Genomic DNA, 24,826 nt, shown 5'->3' with positions numbered 1-24,826 from the left:
AAGGGAAGGGGTAAAACCGGGATAAGCAGCAGTGCTGTGTGACAGCATGGAAACTGAGGTAGGCATATCCAATTGCAAAGGAAGAGGCCCACAGTTGATCAGGGCTAAGCTGCAGATCTGCCATGTTTATTAAGAGCTTCTGCCGTAAGCGGCAGAGCCCATCACCCCTGCAATACCACCAGGGATCTCTTCAAGCAGCTTGTGTCTCAGGTTCCTGATGTGAACAGCAGGGCTATGGAGGAGGAGGGACATGTAACTAGGATGGGGGCTGGGGGTCCAACTTTGTCATGAGCCAGGACATGTTTGAGGCTCCATCACAGTCTAATTAGTTCTGGCACTCAGCCCTAGGAGAGCCTGATGGAGGTGAAGGGATACTTGGGTAAGTGTCCGTTTATTTCCCATTACAGTAATGATGCCCCCAATTTAGCACGGTAAAGCTATTGACTTTTCATTCACTTACTTACGCTAGAAGAGGTGGTGAGATATAGCAGAGGGGTAGAATATCTGCTTGTTTTTTCTCCTCTAGAGTTAAGTGAGGGAGAGGGGGCGTGTTGAGTAGTTTGTTCATAGGGATGTCTCTTGAATCCTCCTGAGAGATCTTGATGAAACTTCAGTGGAGATAACCTTCAGGAGAAGATTGCAGGGTGTTAGGCCTGGCAGCCTTATTTCTTCCTCTCGTGGCAGGACCCTTTTTCGTGCCCGCCAGCATCCTGGCTAGCAGCATATGGACTCAGCTGCTAGCTGCCGCTGTGCTCTCCATCCCTTTCTTCCTCAGGAGTGAGATCTGCTGCAGTTACCGCTGTCTGTGGTAAATGTTGCCAGGATAGCACTATGCATAGCATCAAGGAGCTGAGTAATTCCCTCATTTCCCTCATCCCTGGTGGGCTGCACTCACCAAGGCTGGTGCTGGGAGTGTTCATGGCTTGTTCAAAACTTTAGGGCAGGCATGCCCAAAGTCCGGCCCGCGGGCCAATTGCGGCCCGTGTTCTGGTTTAATACGGCCCCCCAGGTAATTTGGCAATATCTATTTTTTAAGGCCCCCAACGAATCATATGTATTGAGATGAATACATTGTAAAATCTCAGTTAATGTCAGTTGGTCTAAATCAGTTATAAATATATTTGGACACAACATGTATACTTGGTGTTATGTTCCTGTTCATATTTTTTTAACTTAAAAGTTGACAGACAACCTTTATTACCAATAATATGTAATGTACTTTACAATGTTCCTGACATATATTTCAGCTTCCTGGATTTTTTTTTCATCTGGCCTTCAGATATGAAAGGCAGAGTGATTTAACACCTGTTTAGATTTGTCATCCATGTGACGAAATGAAAAGTATGCCGTTTGCAATAAACTTTGCATAAAATAGTTAATTAGCATTTAATTTTAATGGTTCAAAGAATGTCAGGCAAAATGGTCGGCCCTCACGCGTGTTCACTTCATCAAATCTGGCCCTCTTTGAAAAAAGTTTGGACACCCCTGCTTTAGGGGAAGCAAGGGAATGGGAAAGATCCCAATCTTGACTTTCACTTTCTGCTGTGACTATACTGACAGTGATAGCTCTCTGGACTTTATCTTTAGCTGCAGCCACTGTGGCTTTGAAGTTCCCCCTCTAGACCACAGAATGCTTGAGCTACCTAAGGAGGAGAAAGAGGAGTACTTGGGATGATATGTTCAGTGAGCGCCTGCAAGCCAGTACTGCATCAGATTGTGAACACAGTGGCTGGAGGACGAATTCTGTAGATGCCCTGGGGAAAGTGGGCAAGCAAGAGTGCAGGCAGGAGACAGGATCAGGAGTTCCAGCTGGAAAAGGAGAGGGAGATGTGTCGGGGTGTAATCAATCAGGTTTCTTCAGCAGTAGTGCTGCAGAGTATGGATCTAAGGGTTCAGCAATTCCAGGCTCGCCTCCCTTTGCAGTCCATGGAAAACTCTAGGATAGCCGCTCCCTATAACTCATGCTTGCTGTATGCGTAGCTAACGTGGGTGTGATTATTCTTGCCCCTTTTCTAAGCTCTGCCTTATCCATTTATTAAACTAATAATATATTTGCTTTGAACGTTGACAGAATTAATTCGATGATTGTTACTTAATAAAACTCTAGTGTTTGGAAAATAATTTGTATTAGTTCCCAACATATGCTGCAGAATGCTTGACAGTAGTGAAAACACTACGTATTTATTTGTGCATAGGATCAACGGGGAAAGAGCATGGTCATAACTGTGTACAGCACGCTCCAGAAAATTAAGTGCATTGTCAGTGTTGTATGCATAGATGTACATCCAGCAATACACATTTCCTAACAGGTCCCAAACTGCAGGGCTCGGTGGAGTACAGTCCACGACTACTCCTTCCTGTGACTCTTTACAATACTCTTTCAAAGCCTCCCTGAATAGTGATAGAAATGTAGCCATGTTAGTCTGGTGTAGCTGAAACAAAATACAGGACTGTGTAACACTTTAAAGACTAACAAGATGGTTTATTAGATGATGAGCTTTCGTGGGCCAGACCCACTTCCTCAGAAGGATCTAATAAACCATCTTGTTAGTCTTTAAAGTGCTACATAGTCCTGTATTTTGTTAAAGCCTCCCTGAGACACACAGCTCTGTACTGAGCTTTTCTGTGTTAAACTGTTCAAACTCAGATAAACTTATAAAACAGCACATGGTCCGGTAGCACTTTATAGACTAACAAAGCATGTAGATGGGATCACAAGCTTTTGTGGGTACAGCCCACTTCTTCAGATGACCTGAGTTTTGAGTTTAGGATGTGTAGACTCCAGTCATCTGAAGACAAACTGGAAAATACTTTTTATGCGCTTATGTTGCAGGCCTATATTTTTGAGGGGTTACTTGCTATGGGGTTATATTGAAGGATGCTATAAACAGGGAAGCCCACAGGAAATAAAACTACGGCAAAGATCAGAGCCTCGGGTACTCACCTTCAAAGTTGCTCAGATAACAATGTTTGTGTCATCAGTGGGGAATAAACTATCTTGTTCTATTTTCCAAAGGTTCTTACACCACACATCACTGTAGTGTCTGAGCAACTTAGTCATAGGAGGAGACGGGACCTCGAGAGCTCAAGTGTTCAGTCCCTTCACTCATGGCAGGACCAAGCACCATGTAAACCAGTTTCTTCAACTTTTTTTTATAAAGTACCCCCTTTTTTAAAAAAAATTATAAGTACCCACAGTACCTACAGTTTTCAGACGCACAATTTTTTTCTACCATTGCAGCACATTTGTTTTTAAACAACTTAATCATAGCTGGCCGGGTGATGAAATTTTTGGGTGTAAAAAATACAAAAATAATAAAGCACTGTAAAACTGAAAACAAATTCAGTTTTCTCCAAGTTTTAGTTGTGTTGATGTACCCCCCAGACTTCTCTCGAGTACCCCTAAAGATACTCCTACCATTGGTTGAGAAACACTGATGTAGACCATCCCTGACAGGTGTTTGTCTCACCTGCTCTTAAAAATCTCCAATGATGGAGATTCTGTAACCTAATTTATTCCAGTGCTTAACTTCCCTTACAGGAAGTTTTTCCTAATGTCCCGCCTAAACCACCATTACTGCAATTTAAATCCATTGCTTTTTGTCTTCTCATCAGATGTTAAGGAGAATAATTTTTCTCTCTCCTTGTAGCAGTCTTTTTGGTACTTGAAAGCTGTTATAGCATCCCTTCTCAGTCGTCTCTTTTCCAGACAAAAGAAACCCAGTTCTTTCAGTCTTCCTTCATAGGTCATGTTTTCTAAACTGTAATCATTTTCGTGGCTCTTCTCTGGACTTCTTCCAGTTTCTCCACATCTTTCTTGAAATGTGGCACCCACAACTGGACACAGTACTCCATTTGAGGCCTAATCAGCGTGGAATAGAGTGGCGAAGTTACAGCATTCCTCTTAACACATCCCAGAATGTTGTTTGCTTTGTTTGTAATCATTGTCACACTGTTGACTCGTATTATGCTTGTGTCCACTGTGACCCTCCCCCCCCCCCCCAGGTTCCTTTCTGCCGTACTCCTTCCTAGACCGTCACTTCCCATTCTGTTTGTGTGAAACTGAGGAGTACTTTGCATTTGTCCTTATTGAATTTCATCCTGTTTACTCCTCACTATTTCTCTAGGTTGTCCAGGTCATTTTGAATTATAATCCTATCATCCACAACACTTGCAACCCTCCCAGTTTGGATTCAGCCACAAACTTTATAAGCATCCTCTGTATATCATTATTGAAAATATTGAACAGAGCTGGACCCAGAACTGATCCTGGCAGAATCCTACCTATTCTACCTTTCCAGGCTGACTATGAACCATTGATAACTACTCTCTGGGAATGGTTATCCAAATGTTATGCACTCACCATATAGTAGCTCCATCGAGGTCATTGTGAGGGGTTAGGGGTGCGATCACCCCCTCCCTGGTCGGGAGGGGGGTTTGGTGGACCCCTTCGCCTCTTTTTGGTTCGTCTCACGGCCGGGCTCCTAGTCAGAAGCCCGGGTGATCGGGTGTGATCACCCCCCTCCCTGGAAGGAAGGGGGGGTCAGCGGACCCAGTAGTCGTTACCTGTCCCTGCGGGGGGGAGAGGGGGCTGACCCCTTAGTCCAACCCCAGTTCCTGGGGGTGCGGGACTTGGTTCTGCTACATGCCTACGCCGGCGTTGCTCGGAGCGGGATGCTCCTCTGGTGGAGGGAGGGGGACCCGGTCCCGCCCTCTCTCCGGGTCCCAGCCCGGGGCCCTAAGTGTCGGGACTTGCGGTAGACGGGGGGTCACTCCGCCCGTAACCCATCTACCCACGGGCGCCAGAAGGCTTACGCCCCGGGCTGCTTCCTCCCTTCACCCCACGCCCTCGAACAATCTGTCCGTTCACCCGGCTTACTGTGCCTCAGTTGGAGGGGTCGGGGGTTGGTCCGTACCAAACCCAGGGGCCAGCCGTCTGCCACGTCTTCTCGCCCGGTCGGGCTGCTCCCTCCGTGGGCGTCACGCACTATCCGGGTCACTGCTGGAGCCCAGGCTAGCGGCCCATCTGCGATGGGGGCTGGCTTGGGATCCCCGAGTGCAGGGTTGTGCCACCGGCCGCACTCGGGTGTGTCCCCGGTCCGTCCTGAGACGCGGTCTACCTCCCGCTCCCCCGGAGGAGAGCTCCCCTCCCTGTGCCGACGGGCCGTTTTAAACTGTTCCGCCGGCCCTGACGTCGGCTGCCAGCCCCGCCCCCCTGCTGACGAGGCCGGCATGTCGGTGGCATCCTGAGCGGCGCTCGCGGCCCCTCCCCCTAACGCCCCAGGGTGGATGCTGCCTGCCTCGCGTCGGCGCAGCTGCGGAGGCAGATTCTGGCTGCCGCCGCCACTGCCACGGCTTCGCCGCTGGTGTACTCTGCCTGCCACCGCGCGAGCCCCCAGGGCGGCTGGACCCCCGGGAGTGCATGCCAGCGGTGGCCCGTCAGTCATATGTACCTAATTTGTTAATGAGAACATTATGTGAGATTGCATGAGCTACCATACTAAAGTCTAGCTAGATCACATCTACAGCTTCCCCTTATCCACAAGGCTTGTTACCTAACTAAGAAAGCTTTCAGATTGGTTTGACATGATTTGTTCTTGACAAATCCATTCTGATGGTTACTTATCACTGTATTATCTTCTAGATCAGCAGTGGGGACTCTCCAGCCCCCAGTGGGGGTTGCATGCACTTCATCAAGGTTAGCTGCTGTGGGCTGTAAAATCATTTATTTACTGAGTGTCTGCAATCACAGAGCCCTGCAGCTCCCATTTGCTGTCGTGCCATATTCCTGGCCAATGGGAGCTGTGGGGAAGCAGAGCCCTGGCATACAGGTTCCCCGCCCCTGTTCTAGTTGTTCGCAACTGGATTCCTTAATTATTTGCTCCATTATCTTTCCTGGTATAGAAGTTGAGCTGACTGGTTTGTAATTCCCTGGGTTGGCCTTGTTTCCCTATGTATAGATGGGCACTGTATTTGTCCCTTTCCAGTCTTCTGGAATATCACCTGTCTTCCATGACTTTTCAAAGATAATAGCGAATGGCTCATATACCTCCTTGGTCAGCTCCTTGAATAATCTAGGATGCATTTTATCAGGCCCTGGTGACTTGAAAACATCTAATGTGTTTAAATAATTTTTAACTTGTTCTTTCACTATTTTAGCTTCTTACCCTACCCCATTTTCCCTGGCATTCACTACGTTAGGTGTCCCTTTGCCACCAACCTTCTTGGTGTACATCAAAACAAAGAAGCCATTAAACATCTGTCATTTCCCCATTTTCAAAGAATGATAGAAGACTGGGGTTGGAATAGATCCCAGGAGGTCATCTAGTTCAACTCCCTGCTCAAAACACGACCAGCCCCTACTAAATCATCCTATCCAGGGCTGTGTCAAGCTTTGTCTTAAAAACCTTTAGGGGTGGAGATTCCACTACGTCCCTAGGCAACCCATTCCAGTGCTTTCCCACCCTCCTAGGGAAATAGTTTTTCCTAATATCCAACAGAGACCTTCCCCACTGCAGCTTGAGACCATTGATCCTCTTGTTTAGTCATCTGCCACTATTGAGAACAGCCTCTCTCCATCCTCTTTAGAGCCCCCTATTCCCTTCAGGTAGTTGAAGGCTGCTTTCAGATCCCTCCTCACTCTTCTACCGACTAAATAGGCCCAGTTCCCTTAGCCTCTCCTCATAAGTCATGAGCCCCAGCCCCTTAATCATTTTCATTGCCCCCTGCTGGACTCTCTCCAATTTTGTCCACATCCTTTTTGTAGTGAGAAGCCCAAAACCAGATGCCGTACTCCAGATGTGGTCTCAGATGTAGTGAATAGAGGGGAATAATCACTTCCCTCGGTCTGCTGGTAATGCTCCTGCTAATGTAGACCAATATGCCATTAGCCCTCTTGGTGACAGGAGCATGCTGTTGACTCACTTTGTTGTTTTTTCCTCCTCATTCAGTAAGGGGCCTACCCTTTCTTTGGTCTTCCTCTTGCTTCTGATGATTTTTTAGAATGTTTTCTTATTACCCTTTGTCTCTTTCTAGTTTGATCTCGTTTTGTACCTTGGCCTCTCTAATTTTGCCCCTGCATATGTATGTTATTTGTTGTATTCATCCTTCCAGTGCTGAGAGAAGCAGCCTGACCACACATCAGGAACATGTTTGGACTCTCCTCCTCTCCCCCCGGGAGAGAAGTGTGTGCAGTGGAATGTCAGGTTTTGGGAGGGTTTTGTGTTTTTTAAAAATATCCTGTTGCAATTGTCTTGTTAGAGAAAGCAATTTGCTGTGCCTTCAGAGACTTCATTAGAGATAAATTGTATATTAAGTCAGCATAACATCACAAGTCTTCCAGGTAGTTGTGGTGGTGTTGCTTAACTATCACATACCTTATAGAATAGGAAGAGAGAGGTAGTCGTGTTAGTCTGATCTTGCTAAAACAAAAGGAAAAACTATGTAGCACTTTAAAGACTAACAAGATCATATTGATCTGAGGAAGTGGGTCTGGCCCATGAAAGCTCATCACCTAATAAACCATCTTGTTAGTTTATACCTTATGGAATGAAGCATCAGGGTATTACTCTTCCCGTAAGTGTACAGAAGATCAGTTTCTGTAATGTCTCACTTGCTGTGTAGGTTTGAGTTGCTACATGACCCATCCTATTTTATGCCTAGTAGGCTGACCCAATCGACCCCCTCCCCCTTTTTTCTTTTTTGCAAGTGAGGGTCACATGGAGTCTTTTTTTTTTCTATGGAATATCTCTTGAACTTATTCTAGGTGAAAAAACTTAAACAATGAATAGTCCTGCAGCACCTTAGAGACTAACAAAAAATATAGATGGCATCATGAGCTTTCGTGGGCACAGCCCACTTCTTCAGATAGTTGTGCCCACGAAAGTTCATGATACCATCTACATTTTTTGTTAGTCTCTAAGGTAGGGGTCCGTAACCTTTCAGAAGTGGTGTGCTTAGATTTAACTTATTCACTTGTTTTTTCAGGTCTGCATGCCGTCAATACTTTTTAAAGTCAATAATAGTCCTACTTACAGCAGCTTCATTAATAAATAAAGATGCACATCTTACTGTTTTAGTAACACAGGATTTTAAAATATCATTAAAATCAGAGTTTTAGATATTTGGAACACTCCAAAAAAATTCTGTTAAAAGAATCTTTTTCTTTCGTTTTTTGGGATACACAGGCTTAATTCTTGGCTCCATCACAGACTTCGAGTGAGTTCAGGTAAGCCCCCAAAGGTACATCTACACTACAGCTGGCGGTGTAAGTTACAGCTCAAGGAGTGGGGCTGGGCCTTCACCTACTACCCATGCTTAACTGCTTCTAAAATGTTTTGATTGGTGATAAACTGAGGCTCTTCTTAAAACCCAACAGATATAGACACACATTGGTTTGCAGGCCCTCTTGGTGTTGGTGTTAGATATTTACTCAGCTTGTATTATATAGGATCAGATGAACCGTAGTAGGGCCTCTATTTTGAGTCAGTAATAGTTTCCATCTGAGTAGGAGGATGGCCATGATTTACTATTGTGGTCAGCTCTAACCTGCTGTTGAGAGGAAGCTCTGCTAACAAATAACTCAAGACTTTGAAACTAATACAAATAATAATAACAAAAAAATGCCAAAGTCTCAACAGGCCGCATGAAAACTGCAAGCTGTTGGAAATATTTGTATAGTGTGATAAGTTGATTTGAAGTGTGTGCTCAGTAGACGTTGTGGCCATGTTCCTCATCTAGCCACTTACAGACTCTTAACCCTTAACTTTCTCTGAAAGATATATAGATTGAGCTCCTTCAGTCTACCAAAAATAAAAGAATCAGAGATGGTGTGGGTCTTCTACTTCAGTAGCTCCCAGCCTTTTTTTATACTGGGGATTGACAAACCCATTTACAAACTTTTGGTGGGCTGGTAACATTTTATTTGCATATTCATTGTGCAAATAAAATGTTACTGGTCTGTCAAAAGCCCCGGATCCAGAGCCCCTCAGTGTCAGCCCTAACCCCTAGAGTCCCTCACCTCTCGACTACTCCCCTAGTGCTAGCCACTGACCCCAGAGTCCCCTGCACCCAACCCCCCAGTGCCAGACCCCCCCCACCAGCCTCCTGTTTGTAAACCCCACTGCACCCAACTCCTCCAGAGCCCTCCATAGTGCCAGTCCCCTTTATTAGCCCCATCCCCAGAGCTCCCCACTACTAGCCCTGCCCCATTTGTCAGCCTCCCACTACTAGCCCTGACCCCCCAGTGTCACCCCCATCTCTTAGCGCTCTGTAGTACTAGCCCTGTCCCCAGAGCCCCCCAGTATTAGCTTTGTCCCCAGAATCCCCCAGTGCCAGCCCGCCCCCCTCACGTAGCCCTTCACTGCCTTCCAGCTGCCAAGTGAGGGCTGCTGCCCAGCTTGTGGCTGCTCTAAGGTTGCCATACTAGGCTCTGCATGGCTCTCCCGCCAAGCAGGAAAGTGCTCTTCCGTGTCCAGGAAGAGACCCTCCCATCAGGCCATGGTGAGAGTGGTGTTTCCCAGCCTCCAGAGTTGCCACTGGCAGTTGGGAACCACAGCTCTACTCAATGAAGGAAGTGAGCTGCTTAAAAGGAGATGACAGGAAGGGAGAGCTACTGCATGCTTGTTTGTTTCAATCTTGTTTCACAAAGTATGGGATTGGATGGCAAGTGCTATTACCCTAGACAATAAAGAGGAAAGGATGCAGATCTGAAAGATAAAGGCCACATCACAGGCCTTCTGACTAATTTGAGTGAATTCAAGAAAGATGGTTACAGAGGGAGAGGTCTAGGTTGGATATTAGGAAAAACTATTTCCCTAGGAGGGTGGTGAAGCACTGAGAGAGGTTCCCTAGGGAAGTAGTGGAGTCTCCATCCCTAGAGGTGTTTAAGTCTCGGCTTGACAAAGCCCCGGCTGGGTTGATTTAGTTGGGATTGGTCCTGTGTTGGGCAGGGAGTTGGACTTGCCGACCTCCTGAGGTCTCTTCCAGCTCTAGGATTCTATGGAAGAATGACTGAAACATGCGTTGTGGTGCTAGAATCATAGACCCAGACTCATAGGGCAAGAGGGAACAAGGGCCGTCTAGTCTAGTCCAGTGTTTCTACAACTGTTGTCTGAGGGAACCCCTGAGTGTCCACAGGCCCCACTGATCCATTCCTCTCCCTCCTGGGGCTAAAGCAGCCTCCTTTCCTGGAAGTGACTGCAAGGTCCCTGCGGCCCTTAAACATGTGGGTGACCAAGGAGGCTCTTCGTGCTCTCCCCGCCCATGGCCCAGCTCCGCAGCTCTCACTGACTGAGAACCACAAGCAATGGGAGCTAGGAGGTGGCACTTGCGGGCATGGGGGGCACGCAGAGCCTAGAGACTGCTTCATGAGTGCCGCCTGAGCGGCCGTGCCAGTATGCCAATACAGAGATGATACAACCTTTTTGGGCCACACCATTGTACTGGGAGCTCTTTTTCAGCTTATGGTCGGTCTACTGTGGCCCTTCTATTTTTTTTCAGTCACTGCTTCCCGGGATCGTTCCCCACTCTGTAAATATGGCCTTCGTTTTTTCCCTAGACGCATCCATTCACATTTGGAGATATTAAAATACAGATTGTTGCCTTGTGTCCAGCTTATCAGATGATCCAGATCACTCTGACAGTGACCTGGCCTCCTCTTTATTTATCACTCCCTGTGTTGGTGTCATGTGCTAGCTTTCAGGGATTTTGTTTTCTTCCAAGTAAATAGCCAATTTTTGCAGCACCCAATTGGAAAAGTACCTGCTGGAAAATAATTCCCTTTTGACAGCTACATTTTGAGGCCCGTCATTGAGTCAGATTTGAATCCGTTTAATAAGAGTTTCATGTTGTTTTTTGTATCCTTCTAGTTTCTTAATCAAAATTTTGTGTAGTATCAAGTCAGATAACTGCAGAAGTCTACATCAGTATTATTATCTTTCTCAATCAAACTTGATATATTTTTTTAATAAGATTACAACTTAGGTTGACAGGATTTCCATAAACCCATGTTGATTTGCATTACAGTATCTCTCCTTTAATTCTTTATTAATTAAGTTCCATATCAGACAGCCCATTAACTTGCCAGAGATCCCTATCTGACTGACAGGTCTTTTAATTACCTGGATCGTCATCTTTGTTCTTTTTAAATATTGCCACATTAGATTTCTTCATATGTTCTCAAACTTTTCCTGTGTTCCCATAATTAAGATCCAATTTAATGTTGCAGCCAGCTCTCTTAACTCTAGGATGCAGGTTTATCTGGGCCTGTTAATTTAAATTTCTCTAACTTTAGAAGCTGCTGCTTAATAACCTCCTCTTGGAAAGTGTTTAATCAGCATATGTCTATATCTGATTTTTCCCAACACAACGGAAATATTTATTAACCTCATGGTTTTTCAGCGTTATTGTTAGTTCTACCATTTCCATTTAGGCATGGACCCAATATACTTATTTTGATTTTTATTTTGTCCGTAATATACTTTTAAACACTCATATAAGAACATAAGAACGGCCGTACTGGGTCAGACCAAAGGTCCATCTAGCCCAGTATCCTGTCTACCGACAGTGGCCAGCACCAGGTGCCCCAGAGAGGGTGGACCGAAGACAATGATCAAGCGATTTGTCTCCTGCCATCCCTCTCCAGCCTCTGACAAACAGAGGCCAAGGACACCATTTTATCCCCTGGCTAATAGCCTTTTATAGACCTAACCTCCATGAATTTATCCAGCTTCTCTTTAAACTCTATTATAGTCCTAGCCTTCACAGCCTCCTCTGGCAAGGAGTTCCACAGGTTGACTACACGCTGTGTGAAGAAGAACTTTATTTTATTAGTTTTAAACCTGCTACCCATTAATTTCACTTGGTGTCCTCTAGTTCTTCTATTATGGGAACTAATAAATAACTTTTCTTTATCAGCCCTCTCCACACCACTCATGATTTTATAGACCTCTATCATATCCCCCCTCAGTCTCCTTTTTTCTAAACTGAAAAGTCCCAGTCGCTTTAACCTCTCCTCATATGGGACCTGTTCCAAACCCCTAATCATTTTAGTTGCCCTTTTCTGAACCCTTTCCAAGGCCAAAATATCTTTTTTGAGGTGAGGAGACCACATCTGTACACAGTATTCAAGATGTGGGGCGTACCATAGTTTTATACAGGGGCAGTAAGATATTCTGGGTCTTATTTTCTATTCCTTTCCTAATAATTCCTAGCATCCTATTTGCCTTTTTGACCGCCGCTGCACTCTGTGTGAAAGTTTTCAGAGAACTGTCCACGATAACTCCAAGATCTCTTTCCTGATTTGTCGTAGCCAAATTAGCCCCCATCATACTGTACATATAGTTGGGGTTATTTTTCCCGATGTGCATTACTTTACACTTATCCACATTAAATTTCATTTGCCATTTTGTTGCCCAATCACTCAGTTTGGTGAGATCATCTTGGCGTCCCTCACAGTCTGCTTCTGTCTTGACTATCCTAAACAGTTTGGTATCATCTGCAAACTTTACTACCTCACTGCTTACCCCTTTCTCCAGATCATTTATGAATAAGTTGAAAAGGATTGGTCCCAGGACTGACCCTTGGGGTACACCACTAGTTACCCCTCTCCAATCTGAAAATTTACCATTTATTCCTACCCTTTGTTTCCTGTCTTTTAACCAGTTCTCAATCCAAGAAAGGACACCTTCCCTCTTATCCCATGGCCATGTAATTTACACAAGAGCCTTTGGTGAGGGACCTTGTCAAAGGCTTTCTGAAAATCCAAGTATACTATATCTACGGATCCCCCTTGTCCGCATGCTTGTTAACCCCTTCAAAGAACTCTAATAGATTAGTAAGACAGGATTTCCCTTTACAGAAACCATGTTGACTTTTGTCCAACAAATAATGTTCTTCTACATGCTTCACAATTTTATTCTTTACTATTGTTTCGACTAATTTGCCCGGTACTGAAGTTAGACTTGCCGGTCTGTAATTGCCAGGATCGCCTCTAGAGCCCTTTTTAAATATTGGTGTCACGTTGGCTACCTTCCAGTCATTAGGTACAGAAGCCGATTTAAAGGATAGGTTACAAACTACAGATAATAGCTCAGCAATTTCCCATTTAAGTTCTTTTAGAACTCTTGGATGAATGCCATCCGGTCTCGGAGATTTGTTAACATTAAGTTTTTCTATTTGTTCCAAAACCTCCTCTAATGACACTTCAATCTGGGACAGTTCCTCAGATTCATCACCCACAAAGGACGGTGCAGATTCAGGAATCTCCCCAACGTCCTCAGCCGTGAAGACTGAAGCAAAGAAATCATTTAGTTTCTCCAATGGCTTTATCGTCCTTGATTGCTCCTTTTATAGCTCGATCATCTATGGGACCCACAGGTTTTTTAGCAGGCTTCCTGCTTCTAATGTACTTAAAAAACATTTTATTTCTTTTTGAGTTTTTGGCTAGCTGTTCCTCAATCTTTTTTTGCTTTTCTTATTACTTGTTACATGATCCTTAACATGATCCTCAACATGATCCTTACACTCATGATCCTTAACTCTGTACACTCATGATCCTTAACTCTGCTGCAAGGTATTGTACTTTTATAACTGTTTTCTGACTACAATTTTGCTCCTGTTACCCATTGCTAACTTCAGTTTTGTGATGTGATTTATCTCATAAATTGCTACTTAAAAGGTTAGTGTCAGAAAACCAGTGCTTCACATCAGCTTTCAAATAAAGGATTAAAGTGTTTGTTTACAGCTCTAACTTTTCCAGAGATAGTGGTAGCTAACTTCAAGTCTCTGCTAAAGTAGAAATAAATAAGGTGGTGACTGAAATTACATGAATTTAAGGTCTTCTATCTGCTTGGACTAATACCAGGGTAAGCTTTTAATAACTTGACCAAATTCTCTTAAATGTGGTAAGCCTTTAAGCATGGGACCTATATCATATTTTGTTCCTCAGGGTTTTTTTGTCTACTGCCCATTGTTACAGTAGGCAAGAAACTGGGAGCTAAAGGAAAACAAAAATCTGAAGTTGAAAGTCTTGAAGCTTCCTTAAAAGTAGCTATTAAAACTTTGTACTCTTCAAGCATCACAATTGCTCTTTGAACAGCCAAGTACTGGAAAAGGAGTACTCTTCTATAAAAGTGCATATTTTAGGTAAAATATGCAAACTGTCTTTTGCCTGATTAAACATAATTGGGCAAATAGCGATTGCTTGAAAACATGGGATTATACTGAAGCATGTGTGACATTGCATTCCACTGGATGGAGTCAAAATTTCTGTTGGTCAGAAGCCATGTTCTGCTGACAGTTAACAGACTTTCTGTAACTGAAGTACTAGGAGGTCTGTGTTTTGGTGGAGGAAGATCAGGATTATTCTGTTGCTATAAAACTATAGTGAGGAGCATAGTGGCAACTCTTAAGTAGTATGAAGCCACAGAATTATTACAATATTGATTTATGAATTATAGTTTTGGTCAGTCATCATTGTTCTTGTCTGTCATGTTGCATAATGACCTTATATTACTTAGGTATCTGACCTTTATAATTTTATAATATGTTGAGTGAATGTAGTATTTGAACTCCACCTTTGTTACGCATGTACTAATTTTTCCTTCATTTTTTCTTCCTCATTTTTGTCTTTTATACTTTTTTAAGATAAGAAGTTACTGGATTTTTTTAAAGGGATAACTAAATCGTTAAAGGAGCAATAATTTTTTTGCCCAGATTATTTCTGCTTTTAAAAGTGGAGCAAATCTATTTGAAGCTAATCTGGATTCAATGCCTAGCAGTAAATGATTAAAAAGTTGATGTAAATTGAGTCGATTGTCGTATGGGATTTGAAATGTCCCCATTTAGATACTTCTGGCGTATATATTTCTGGCCATTTCTGAAGATGTTCCTTGGATGGACAGGGCATGTGAATGGGACTCTCGATACTTCTGTGGTACAGAACAATTTAAAAATTAGTCTGGAAAAAACAGCATTTGACTGTTGAACAGTAAGGCTCAATTCCCCCCTCACCTCTCATTAGTGCATTGCTCCTTAACCCTAGAGTGGTAAGTGACTAGTTGAGTAGTGATTTGACTGATCGCTTCCTCCTCCCCAACACCTTGCTGCCTCTGATTCCCAGTTTGCACCCTCTCCCCTGCTGTACCTCTGCCTTTTAAATGTATTAAGAGCTGCCGAGCCGCAGCAGGATTAGCTCTCGGGGGCTGGGTGCTAACCCCACTGTGGCTGTGAAGTCTCCTCCCTTGTCAATTAGTGGATGGAAATTCCATTGACTACTCCATTAGCTGATTAAATGAAATTTATCATCCCTATTTAATCCCTCTCAAAATCCAGGAATTCACCGCACACAGGTCTTTGCTGTGCGTACCCAAAGAGCTGTAACCCAGGTGGGTTGATTAATGGAGGTGGTTTGCTTACTCTCGGAGACCAACACTGACCACTGATGAACATAAAGGGAAAGGATTGTAAAATCAATTATCTTACTGAGTCATTACATTGGGAGTATTGAGATTTTTAGCACTTAATTTATTTGGGCTTTACCTTCCAACATTAATGCCGAGAAGGAGAAAGTTTACTGGCACTAGCCCAGTCTGCTGAGAACAGAAACGTGCTGCAGAGCATCTGTGTGGAAGGGATGAAAAGCAACACTGAGATTTAAGGTACACACCAGAGATTATGTAAAACATAATCTTCCCAGGAGAGGCTGGGTGGAGTCCTACTCAAGAACTAGATTGCCTTGTGTCAGATGGTTTTCTGCTGCTGAGGATACTGAATTACTCTCTGCTCTGAAGGAGACATAAGAGCAAAATGTAAGATTAGGTTAATTCTTAGTTGCTAGCCATCTATTAGTTTTTCTTTGTTTTGTTTGCAAACACTATGTGAAATGTAATGTACATCATACAGTAAAAACACTTCACTCGGGAGAATCGTGCTGGTTTTATGTATGTTTTCTGAGCATCTGGGAATTACCACACTGTGGAGGCAGGTACATACAGTTGCCAGCATCCATCTCCTAGTAGCATTAGATCTCTCACTAAAAAGATGATCTTTTTCATTCTGCAGGTTACAGTGGTGCTAAAGCATGGCTGACTTCGATAACAATCTCAGTCTTGCGGATGCTCTGACGGAACCACCACCTGAAATCGAGGCAGAAGTGAAACGAGACTTCATTGCCACCCTGGAATCAGAGAAATTTGATGATATGGTTGGAGAAACAGTGGGTAAAACAGACTATGTCCCCCTGCTGGATGATGATGATGAGACAAAGGCTGGGAGCCAGGATCCAAAAAGCAAATCCCACACAGACGGTGGTCAGGTAGAAAGTAAGTGTCTATAAACACCAGCCCAAATGGTTGCATTGTGAATAAATATTATCAGGACTCGACAAATAGTGTAATCTATTCGCCTGTGGTGAGTAGATTACACCCCGGAAGAGCCGACGCGGAGTGATTTGCTCATGCGCAGAACCATCTGTGCCTGCGCAAAGTGCAGAACCACGCGGTTGGCGAGCAGAGCTCGCCGCCGCTCAGTGAGCCCTGAATATTATAGTAAGCAAACAGTGGGCTTTCCCTGGTATTAGGCGTCTTAAAACTTTTTGTACACGATTTCAAACTAAGCAATGTCTAATTACGTTTCAGGACTAGGGAAAAAAAGGTCTGCATTCTAATCCCGACAGTGCCTCTGTCTTGGTGTTTGATCTTGGAAAAAATGACTTACCCTCTGCCTTAGTTTCCCAATCTGCATAATGGGGATACTTAACATTGCCAACTATCAGTGAGATTTAATGTTTTCATAGTGCTTTGGCCTCCTCAAATGGAAGGTGCTACACAAGTACTAAATATTACTACATACACTAAGTATTTTCACTCCAAATCCTATAATTGTACAAAGGCAGGGAAATATTATCCTCATTTTCTGTGTGCAGATACGAAGTCGCAGAGTTTAAATCACTTAAGTGCTGCCCAGAATGACAATGGTTAAATGAGGAGTAGAATCAGACAACATGGACAGGCTTTTGTGCTCACCCGTAGGAAATACTTCCTTTCTAGCATTCAAATTGTGTGCTTTGGAGACCTTTTGGGGGGGGAGAATTTAATCTTTTGCTGCATGAACATAACTCGCTGTGTTTACAAACATGCTTGGCATCATTCATTACTGACTTAGAAAACTTACTTAATCTGGTGATTATTGGGGAGAAATATCAACTTCTTGTTTCAGATGAGAGGATGAATAGACTTCTCTATGGGTGAATCAGAGGAAGGGACTTGGATTCAGGAGTATTGAATTCTGCTTCTTACTTGGCCTCTGGCTTAACACATGATTTATGGATAGTTCCTTAGCTTTCCTATGCTTGTTTCCTTATGTGAAGCACTTTGCTTTCCTCTCATGATATGTAGTGGGTAAACAAAAGCAAAGTACTCTGCATCTAACGAGGTAACCTGCTCATCACTGTGGATGAAGGGGGATTTACACTAATCTTGGTACTTATGCAGGTGGGCAAACAGGGTATATATAAAAGTCCTAAAATGGTCATCAGTCAAAATGAGAGATGATCCTAAAGTTCCTGACTGGTGTGGCTCTGGATTGTATGCAGGAATTTGAGCTGCATCATATATTTTATTTGACATTATCTGAAAGTGTTAGGCAATTCATAATACTGAACCAAAAATACTCCTGCTCTGAAAATCTTAGTCTAATATTAGAGATGATGTGATGAGTGGGGATAAACAGAGAGGGTGGGGAGCAGGATGAGGAAGGATGAAGGCTGTGGCAAAACATCATGTGATTACTCAGATTAGGCATGTTCTCCTCTTGGTTTAACTAACATTTTAATAGTAGGCACTGATTTGTTTATTGCGAGGGGATGGGAAAAACTTTAAAACTAAATCCTTGAAGCTAAATGGAAAAAAAAAAAAAAGGTTTTTCTGCTGGGATCTCTCAAAGTTGGAGCATGGCTACAACATCCTTTGCCAGAAAGATTCCCCTTTAATGTTAAAATAAAACATTGCAACATACTGCTTTAAAGTGCGAGACTTTCTATGAGGATGTGACCTATTAGGTGTCCATCCCTTGAAGGTTGAGCATGAGAGCTCATAGTGCTCTCTGTACAACTTCAGCAAATGGCAGTCATCTTACTCTTTGTCAATTAGAACCCATATAAGCTTTCCCATAGGAAAACTTGTGAGCTTATGAGAAGTGAATTGAGCTCAGGTCTCTCTGAACTGTTGTCTGCTGACATGGGCTGCTGGTCAGACTCCCCTTTGTATGTTAAAACAACAAGAAGTCCTGTGGCACCTTATAGACTAACACAGGGATTCTCAAACTTTGTGATACTGTGACCCCCCTCTAAGTTGCTCGCGACTCCCCGGGGGGTCGGGACCCACAGTTTGAGAAACACCAGACTAACAGATTTATTGGAGCATAAGCTTTCGTGGGCAAAGACCCACTTCGTCAGATGCATTTAGTGGAAATTCCAGAGGCAGGTATATTTGTATGTTGATTTTTCTACTATGAACTTTTGGCTTTCTAAAATGAGATGGCATTTTAAATTTTGTGTCAGGGTGTGCAATCAGTCATTTCAGAGACTGAATTGAATTTCTTACCTAAAACTAGCAAGCCTTTGAATATTATGTATGTATGTATTAATGCCTAGTGTTAGCTTTTAAACATAACAAAATTGGATGTTCAAATTGCCTAGGATTACCTGGCAATGGAAATCATAAGCATTATAATAGTGATAGAAATGTAGCCGTGTTAGTCTGGGGTAGCTGAAGCAAAATGCAGGACAATGTAGCACTTTAAAGACTAACAAGATGGTTTATTAGATGATGAGCTTTCGTGGGCCAGACCCACTTCCTCAGATCAAATAGTGGAAGAAAATAGTATATATGGTTGTGACTATTTTCTTCCACTATTTGATCTGAGGAAGTGGGTCTGGCCCACGAAAGCTCATCATCTAATAAGCATTATAGAGTTCCTATCTTTGATGATGAATTGATCTCTCCAAAGTATTTGGAGAACTTGATGACGGTGGGATGTGTAAGCTAAAGCTTTAAGTTAGTCTCTTTGTTCATACTTGACTGTTAAGGTTTATCAAACTTCTGCAATCTCAAATGGTGTCATTTACAAGCCATTTGTGGCTCTTTATCCCAGTATGTGCTACTTTCAAATTGTTCAGTCTTGTTTTTTTTTCTTGGAGAGGTGATGGGAGATCAGTTTCCTTGTGAAAAGGACCACGGTTTCTCATTCAAAGCCACAAATTATAACTGTTTAACACATCTTGATTAAACAATGCTTCTGGCAATATGTAAAGTTGGTGGAATATGTGCTACCTGCCACTGAGAAAATTTTGTAGAATAAATCCAATTTAAATTTTGCATGGCCCTTAAGTTTGGAGGAGTGAAGCATTAGGCTCTGTTTTAATGTTAAATTGTAATATGAGGCTTTTGAGCACAGACATTGCTACATAATATTCAGCAAAAGTTTCACATCGAAAATTCCAGAATCTGACTTCCAAGCAGCTTTATTCTTTCATGAGGGAGGAAACTAACTTTCATGTATCAGGTCTTTTCAGCCCTTACTTGTTAATTTATTCATGTTAAAATGCTGGGATGTGTTTCAACAGCAGTATCTTTGCTGCTGACATGACTTTCTTCATTCAGAAACGGGTTTAGTCAGATGTCCAATCAGGATTCAGCTACAGGCAGTCCCCGGGTTACATGGATCTGACTTACATCGGATCCCTACTTACAAACGGAGTGAGGCAACCCCGCACTAACTGCTTCCCCCCCAGCAGACCAGGGAGACGCGAAGCTAGCGCCCCCCCCCCCCGCCCCCGCAGCAGACCAGGGAGACACATAGCGGCTTTTTTCAGCAGACACCTCAGCTTGAGAATAAAGGACTGAGGGAAGTGAGGTGTGGGTGAATAAAACTGAGATCTGGAGAAATGTTTGGCTAGAGTTTCCCCTACAATATGTACCAGTTCCGACTTACATACAAATTCAACTGAAGAACAAACCTACAGTCCCTATCTTGTACGTAACCCGGGGACTGCCTGTATTTCATCTCTGCTGAAGTCTTTTTTTTTTTTTAAATCCATGAGCCAGATTAGATGAGCTTAACAGTCAGATGGGCCTGGGTGGACTTGTGTGAACCACAGCAATATTGATGGGTGGGTAAGAGAACAACGAGGGTCTCAAAGTGAGACTTTAATTTTTTTTTTAAAGTCCTGGAGTGGTGCTTCTCACACTGGGATAGCCATTCCTAGGAAGTTTTAGACTGTAAGTAGCAAGTGGCTGGGTACAACTCAGCAAATTCCAGGTAATCCTCTTACCATGTTGTGGTCTTTACATAATGCTGGACGATACACACTCAAAGCAATACAGCTGTTTGTATGTTTTGCAGTGTGTACTTGTTTAATCTCAATCTTTTGGCCCAAAATTCAGGCTTTTGGAGGAATTCTCAAACAGTCAGGGCTTCAAGTGGTGATATCGCCAGGAGGCTATTGCAATGAAAATTACCTTTAATTGAAGTTTAGATAACACATTCTTCACCGGCTTTGAGCCCTGCACTGTTCAGATTCACTTTAAGTGAGGGCTGTATTATCCTATTTGGAAAAGAATTTAAATCCTCTCTCTTTTGACTTTGAGTAGGAGTGGGTGTCAGCTGAGAAGTAAGTGTCAAGATTTAATGTCCTGCTGCAGACAGGTATTCTGTCAGCTACAGTTTCCAAGCACAGGATGCTGCTTCAAAACATGATACTGTTGCTACTTTCAGGAGTGAGGAAAGAAATGTATGTTCTCTGTTGGCTCAGCTCTGCTTTGTTTCATTCTTTCCAGTGTGTATACAATGCAAAATAACATCTCTTCCTCCATCCCACTCACAAACTTGTGTGTTTCATCCTGGACACTCTATTCAGGTCCTCAAGTGGCCACCAGAGGGCAATGATAGTACTTGCTTATGGGATAGTAGACACAAATTGCTAAGTATCAGAGCAGAGTCTCCTCCCCCATAAGAAAACAAAGCACATCTCCAGGGCCATCAAGACTGAGATTAAACCATAACATTTCCCTTTCCTTTCGTTATCTCTTTCTCCATAGTAGCAATAGGTGCTTTCTGTGCAGAAGGCTGCAGACTTCCTATAAGTTTTTACTATGGCTTTGCAAAGAAAAATAAACCCTGACATCTCTGAGTTTAAGGACAGCAAATATTCCATATCTCTGAGTTTAAGGACAGCAAATATTCCATAAGTGCATTCTAGAAGCTGCATATTTAATTGAACTGGGAATTCCCTGAGTCTCAAAATGAGAATCAGAAAAAAAAAATCTAATGGTTGTAGCAATCTGGAGTGATCTTTACTGTTAATATTCTCCAATTTTTTTTCTAGAGGGCTGGTAAAACCTCTAGCATGATTAAGAATAGTTACTCCATTGTCTGCAATAATGAAATGTATCCCACGGGATTAAAATGAAAAGGTCTTTATCTGTTTCAGTATTGGTGGCAGCAATTCTTACATTGCTGTCATCAGGAACTTGGCAATCAAATTAAATACAGTTGAGGTCCTGTAGGTGATACCTTGATTCTTTAAATATTCCTATCTTACCTTTTGCTTTGTACTTTTCATGGTATATATTTTGGTTAACAAAGAAGCATCCAAATTTTGGTGGAAGGACTTCGTTGGCAGCTTGACAGGAGGTTGAGGACAGCACTCAATTTGCATGAAGGATAGTTGATTTCCTCTGCCCATTTAAGTAAGCACAGCTGCGGAAACCTCAAGTAGAGAATGCTCCTTTTTGATCCAGGCATATATCTTGGTGCTGGTTGTCTCCATCCTGCATATTGAAGGTGGAGATTGTTGCAGACTATGGTGTAGAATTCCACAAGACCTATGTAAGATCCATAATTAATAAATGTGTCTATTCTTAGGGGAGAGAAGAAAAAGTGCCTTACATATTGTTTTAGGAATCTAGCCACGATACTCCAGTTTATCTAGCATGTTGGAAAATGAGGGCGGTGGAGGGCTTCTTTCCAACTCGGAGAAGTTAATCTAAATGTTGCTACAGCGCACAAAGCAAAATGAGGAAGTATAGCACAATCGTTGTGTTGGCTAGCATCACACAGCTGTTTTAAACATCACTGTAGAGCATAATGTGAGAAACCAAAAATAGTCTTTTGTATTTAATCTTGTGACTATTTCCTCAGAAAAACAAGGTGGAGGAAGTAATCTTTTACTAGACCAACTTCTGATATTACCCACCTTGTGTCTCTAATATCATGGGACTGACAACGTTTTTTTAATAGTTGCCAGTGTTTAGGCCTGGTAATTAACTGTAGGAAACTGATGTAAAGCTCATTATATCTGAATGGAATGCATCAATGTGCGGCTTCAAACAAATTATTTTGATAGAAGCCTGGTGCCGCTTTCCCCCATCTCCTGTTCTTCCTTTCCGTACGGTTAGTTTTTAGATGGTCTGTGATAACTATTGATGATCACGTGCAATAAGTTTTAGGTGGGAAATAGGAATAACTTTTAGTTGCTCTAGTTTCTCCTGGATTTAGAATTAGAGGTAATTTTTGGTTTTACAAGAGGTGATTTGTTTGCACATGGTCTCGAACAGCAAGGTAAGTTGGAGCTAGATTGCAAAGGTCAGCAAAAGTGAACGGAAGCTTGTGTTTTGTGAAACAGAAGGGAGAGCTAGTAGAGACTCAAGGGATTGATGTGGTCAGAGTAGCTATGCAAGAATCAGGACTGGAAGGGACCCTTGTGAAGTCGTCGAGTTCAATCCCTGCATTCAAGGCACAACTAAATATTGTATAGAGACAGAGACTGCCTCTAGCAGCAACATTGTGAATGAACTTGAGGAGGCAAGGTAGTAGCAGTAAATATCTGAAGAGTCTTCATGGTGTTGACAGTGTAGGCTTAAAGCCAATTCTAGGGGACACTAATCTTTTGAGATTTTAGGACCCTTTTAAACATTGCAGAAAATGCATTTAGAAAAACACACTTCTTTCTGGTTTAGTTTTTGATAAATTATACCAATTCAATGGTGTCTACATGGGAGTATTCTAAAACTTGACTCCACCCATTTTGCAGGGACAATTCATAGGTACAAAGTATATTATCATGTATAATCTAAATGTTTGACACTTTTATTGTCATTACCAAGGGCAAAAATTCACATGCATATTTGCATGTACTGATTCTAGCATGCTGCACCTAATGAGAACTCGAAAACACAACTAAAATGTATCCTGACACCAAAAGGCAAATACAAAACTTCAAATTTATAATTTTCTTAAATCTCATGACCTTTTAAACCAATGTAATGAACCTCTGGACCCCTTGCTCCATTCATTTGAAGAAGTAGGTTGTACCTGCGAAAGCTCATGGTACTCTCTGCCTGTTTTGTTCATCTCTAAGGTGCTGCAGGACCATTTATTGGTTTTTTTTTTCAGTTAGACTGATATGGCTACACCTCTGAGGCTTTGTATTTCATATAACTCACCTAGAAAATCCTGTAAAAGTCAGTTTTGCTACTTTTAATTTTCAATAGGGTGCAGCAAAGCAAGGATATGCCTGATTTTTGAGATGCTCAATGAATCTGTTCATATTTAGAGACTATCTGCACAGCAAATAGTGCTTTCCTACACTATAAAAGCTTTTATGTAGTAATGTTTTGATGATACACTCCCAGCTCTGGCCAGCAATAGCTGTTTGATTCATAGTTGCATCTCTGCACTTGCATCTGGGCTCCACATGTACAGAGGTTTCTTCCCAATCTTAAGAACCCAGATACCAAATCCTTGTATAAAGCTGTTTTTTAAAAGGATATGACTAACATGAAATCTAGTCACTTAAAATGTTAGTTAAAAGCTTTTCCCTGTAGTACTGCAGCTCCCGAGTCTCTCTGCTGACATTTGTGGTTTTACAATGTCATTTTTCTATTTTTAGAGCACTTGCAGTGTAGAAATATCTGACGCAGCTTCAGCAGGTAATCTGAGGGAGGGTCATTGATGTTAGAACAGTAGAGGAGTGAAATGACCATAGCTTTCTAGTCCCACTCGCTGAACTGGCTGACTATTTTCTGAGTTGCTGACACAAGAAGAAGAATTGAAGAGGAAGATTTTGCTTAGAGTTGGAATGGGTGAAAGGAGAGGCCCCGCCTGTTATGAAGGAATGTAGAAATATGCCCTGTATTGATCCTGCTGAGTGCTGCATGCTAGGCAGCCGATTGCCATTTAATATGGACATCACTTCAAAAATAGCTCCGTTAGCTGCACTAATTCAGCAAGCACAGCTGATTCACATTGAGATACAATGCAGCTGTTCTAGTCCTTACTCTTTGCAGGATTATAGACTGACTCTTTTTTAACCCTTAATTTACAAAGCATTCATTAACGAATGGGGTCAGCTTTTAACCTTTTCCTCCCTGGGAAGTCCTGGTTTTTATTTAAAATAAAAATCTTAGTCCTCCTGGTTGCAAATAATAATTGGTGCTCTGGTACATATCACACATTAAAAAACACAGGGGCTGAGGATCTGTGTTAACAAGTGGCATGTTCTTTACCATTAACTAGAAAAAAACAATTCTTGCTGCTCTGTATGATTCCTGCAGTTAATTGTTTTTACTATGATTTTCACAACTGAAAACTGGGATCAGTTCCTAGAAGTTTAAGCAGCAGCTTTTGGACTAAAAGATAAGGTATTTCAATATTTCCTTTAGTGCACAGGGCTTCTTGCCAGAAGGATATCGTCATTTTACTAAATGTCCTTATAATGTCTGCTTGATGTAGTGGTCTGAAGATGTCCAATAATGCTGGCGGCCTG

General features: G+C 42.6%; 1 protein-coding gene across 12 annotated transcripts in view; it reads left to right on the top strand.

The window, feature by feature from the left end:
- The window catches only part of MAP4 (microtubule associated protein 4), a 249,533-nt gene that overhangs the window by 67,620 nt on the left and 157,087 nt on the right, over positions 1-24,826 (top strand). For 10 of the 12 annotated variants that reach the window (XM_075923033.1, XM_075923035.1, XM_075923037.1 and 7 more), the window contains one exon: positions 16,063-16,322. In XM_075923033.1, the coding sequence (XP_075779148.1) occupies positions 16,082-16,322 (241 nt within the window). In that variant the 5' untranslated portion in view covers positions 16,063-16,081. Of the gene's footprint in view, positions 1-8,186; positions 8,228-16,062; positions 16,323-24,826 lie in introns of all 12 variants that reach the window. The other 2 variants (XM_075923028.1, XM_075923029.1) reach the window with 1 other exon arrangement.

The sequence above is a fragment of the Pelodiscus sinensis genome, chromosome 2 (genome assembly GCF_049634645.1).
Source record: "Pelodiscus sinensis isolate JC-2024 chromosome 2, ASM4963464v1, whole genome shotgun sequence".
Taxonomy (NCBI): domain Eukaryota; kingdom Metazoa; phylum Chordata; order Testudines; family Trionychidae; genus Pelodiscus; species Pelodiscus sinensis.
Note: the sequence above shows the minus strand (reverse complement) of the source record. Positions and strands in the feature narration are given on the sequence as shown.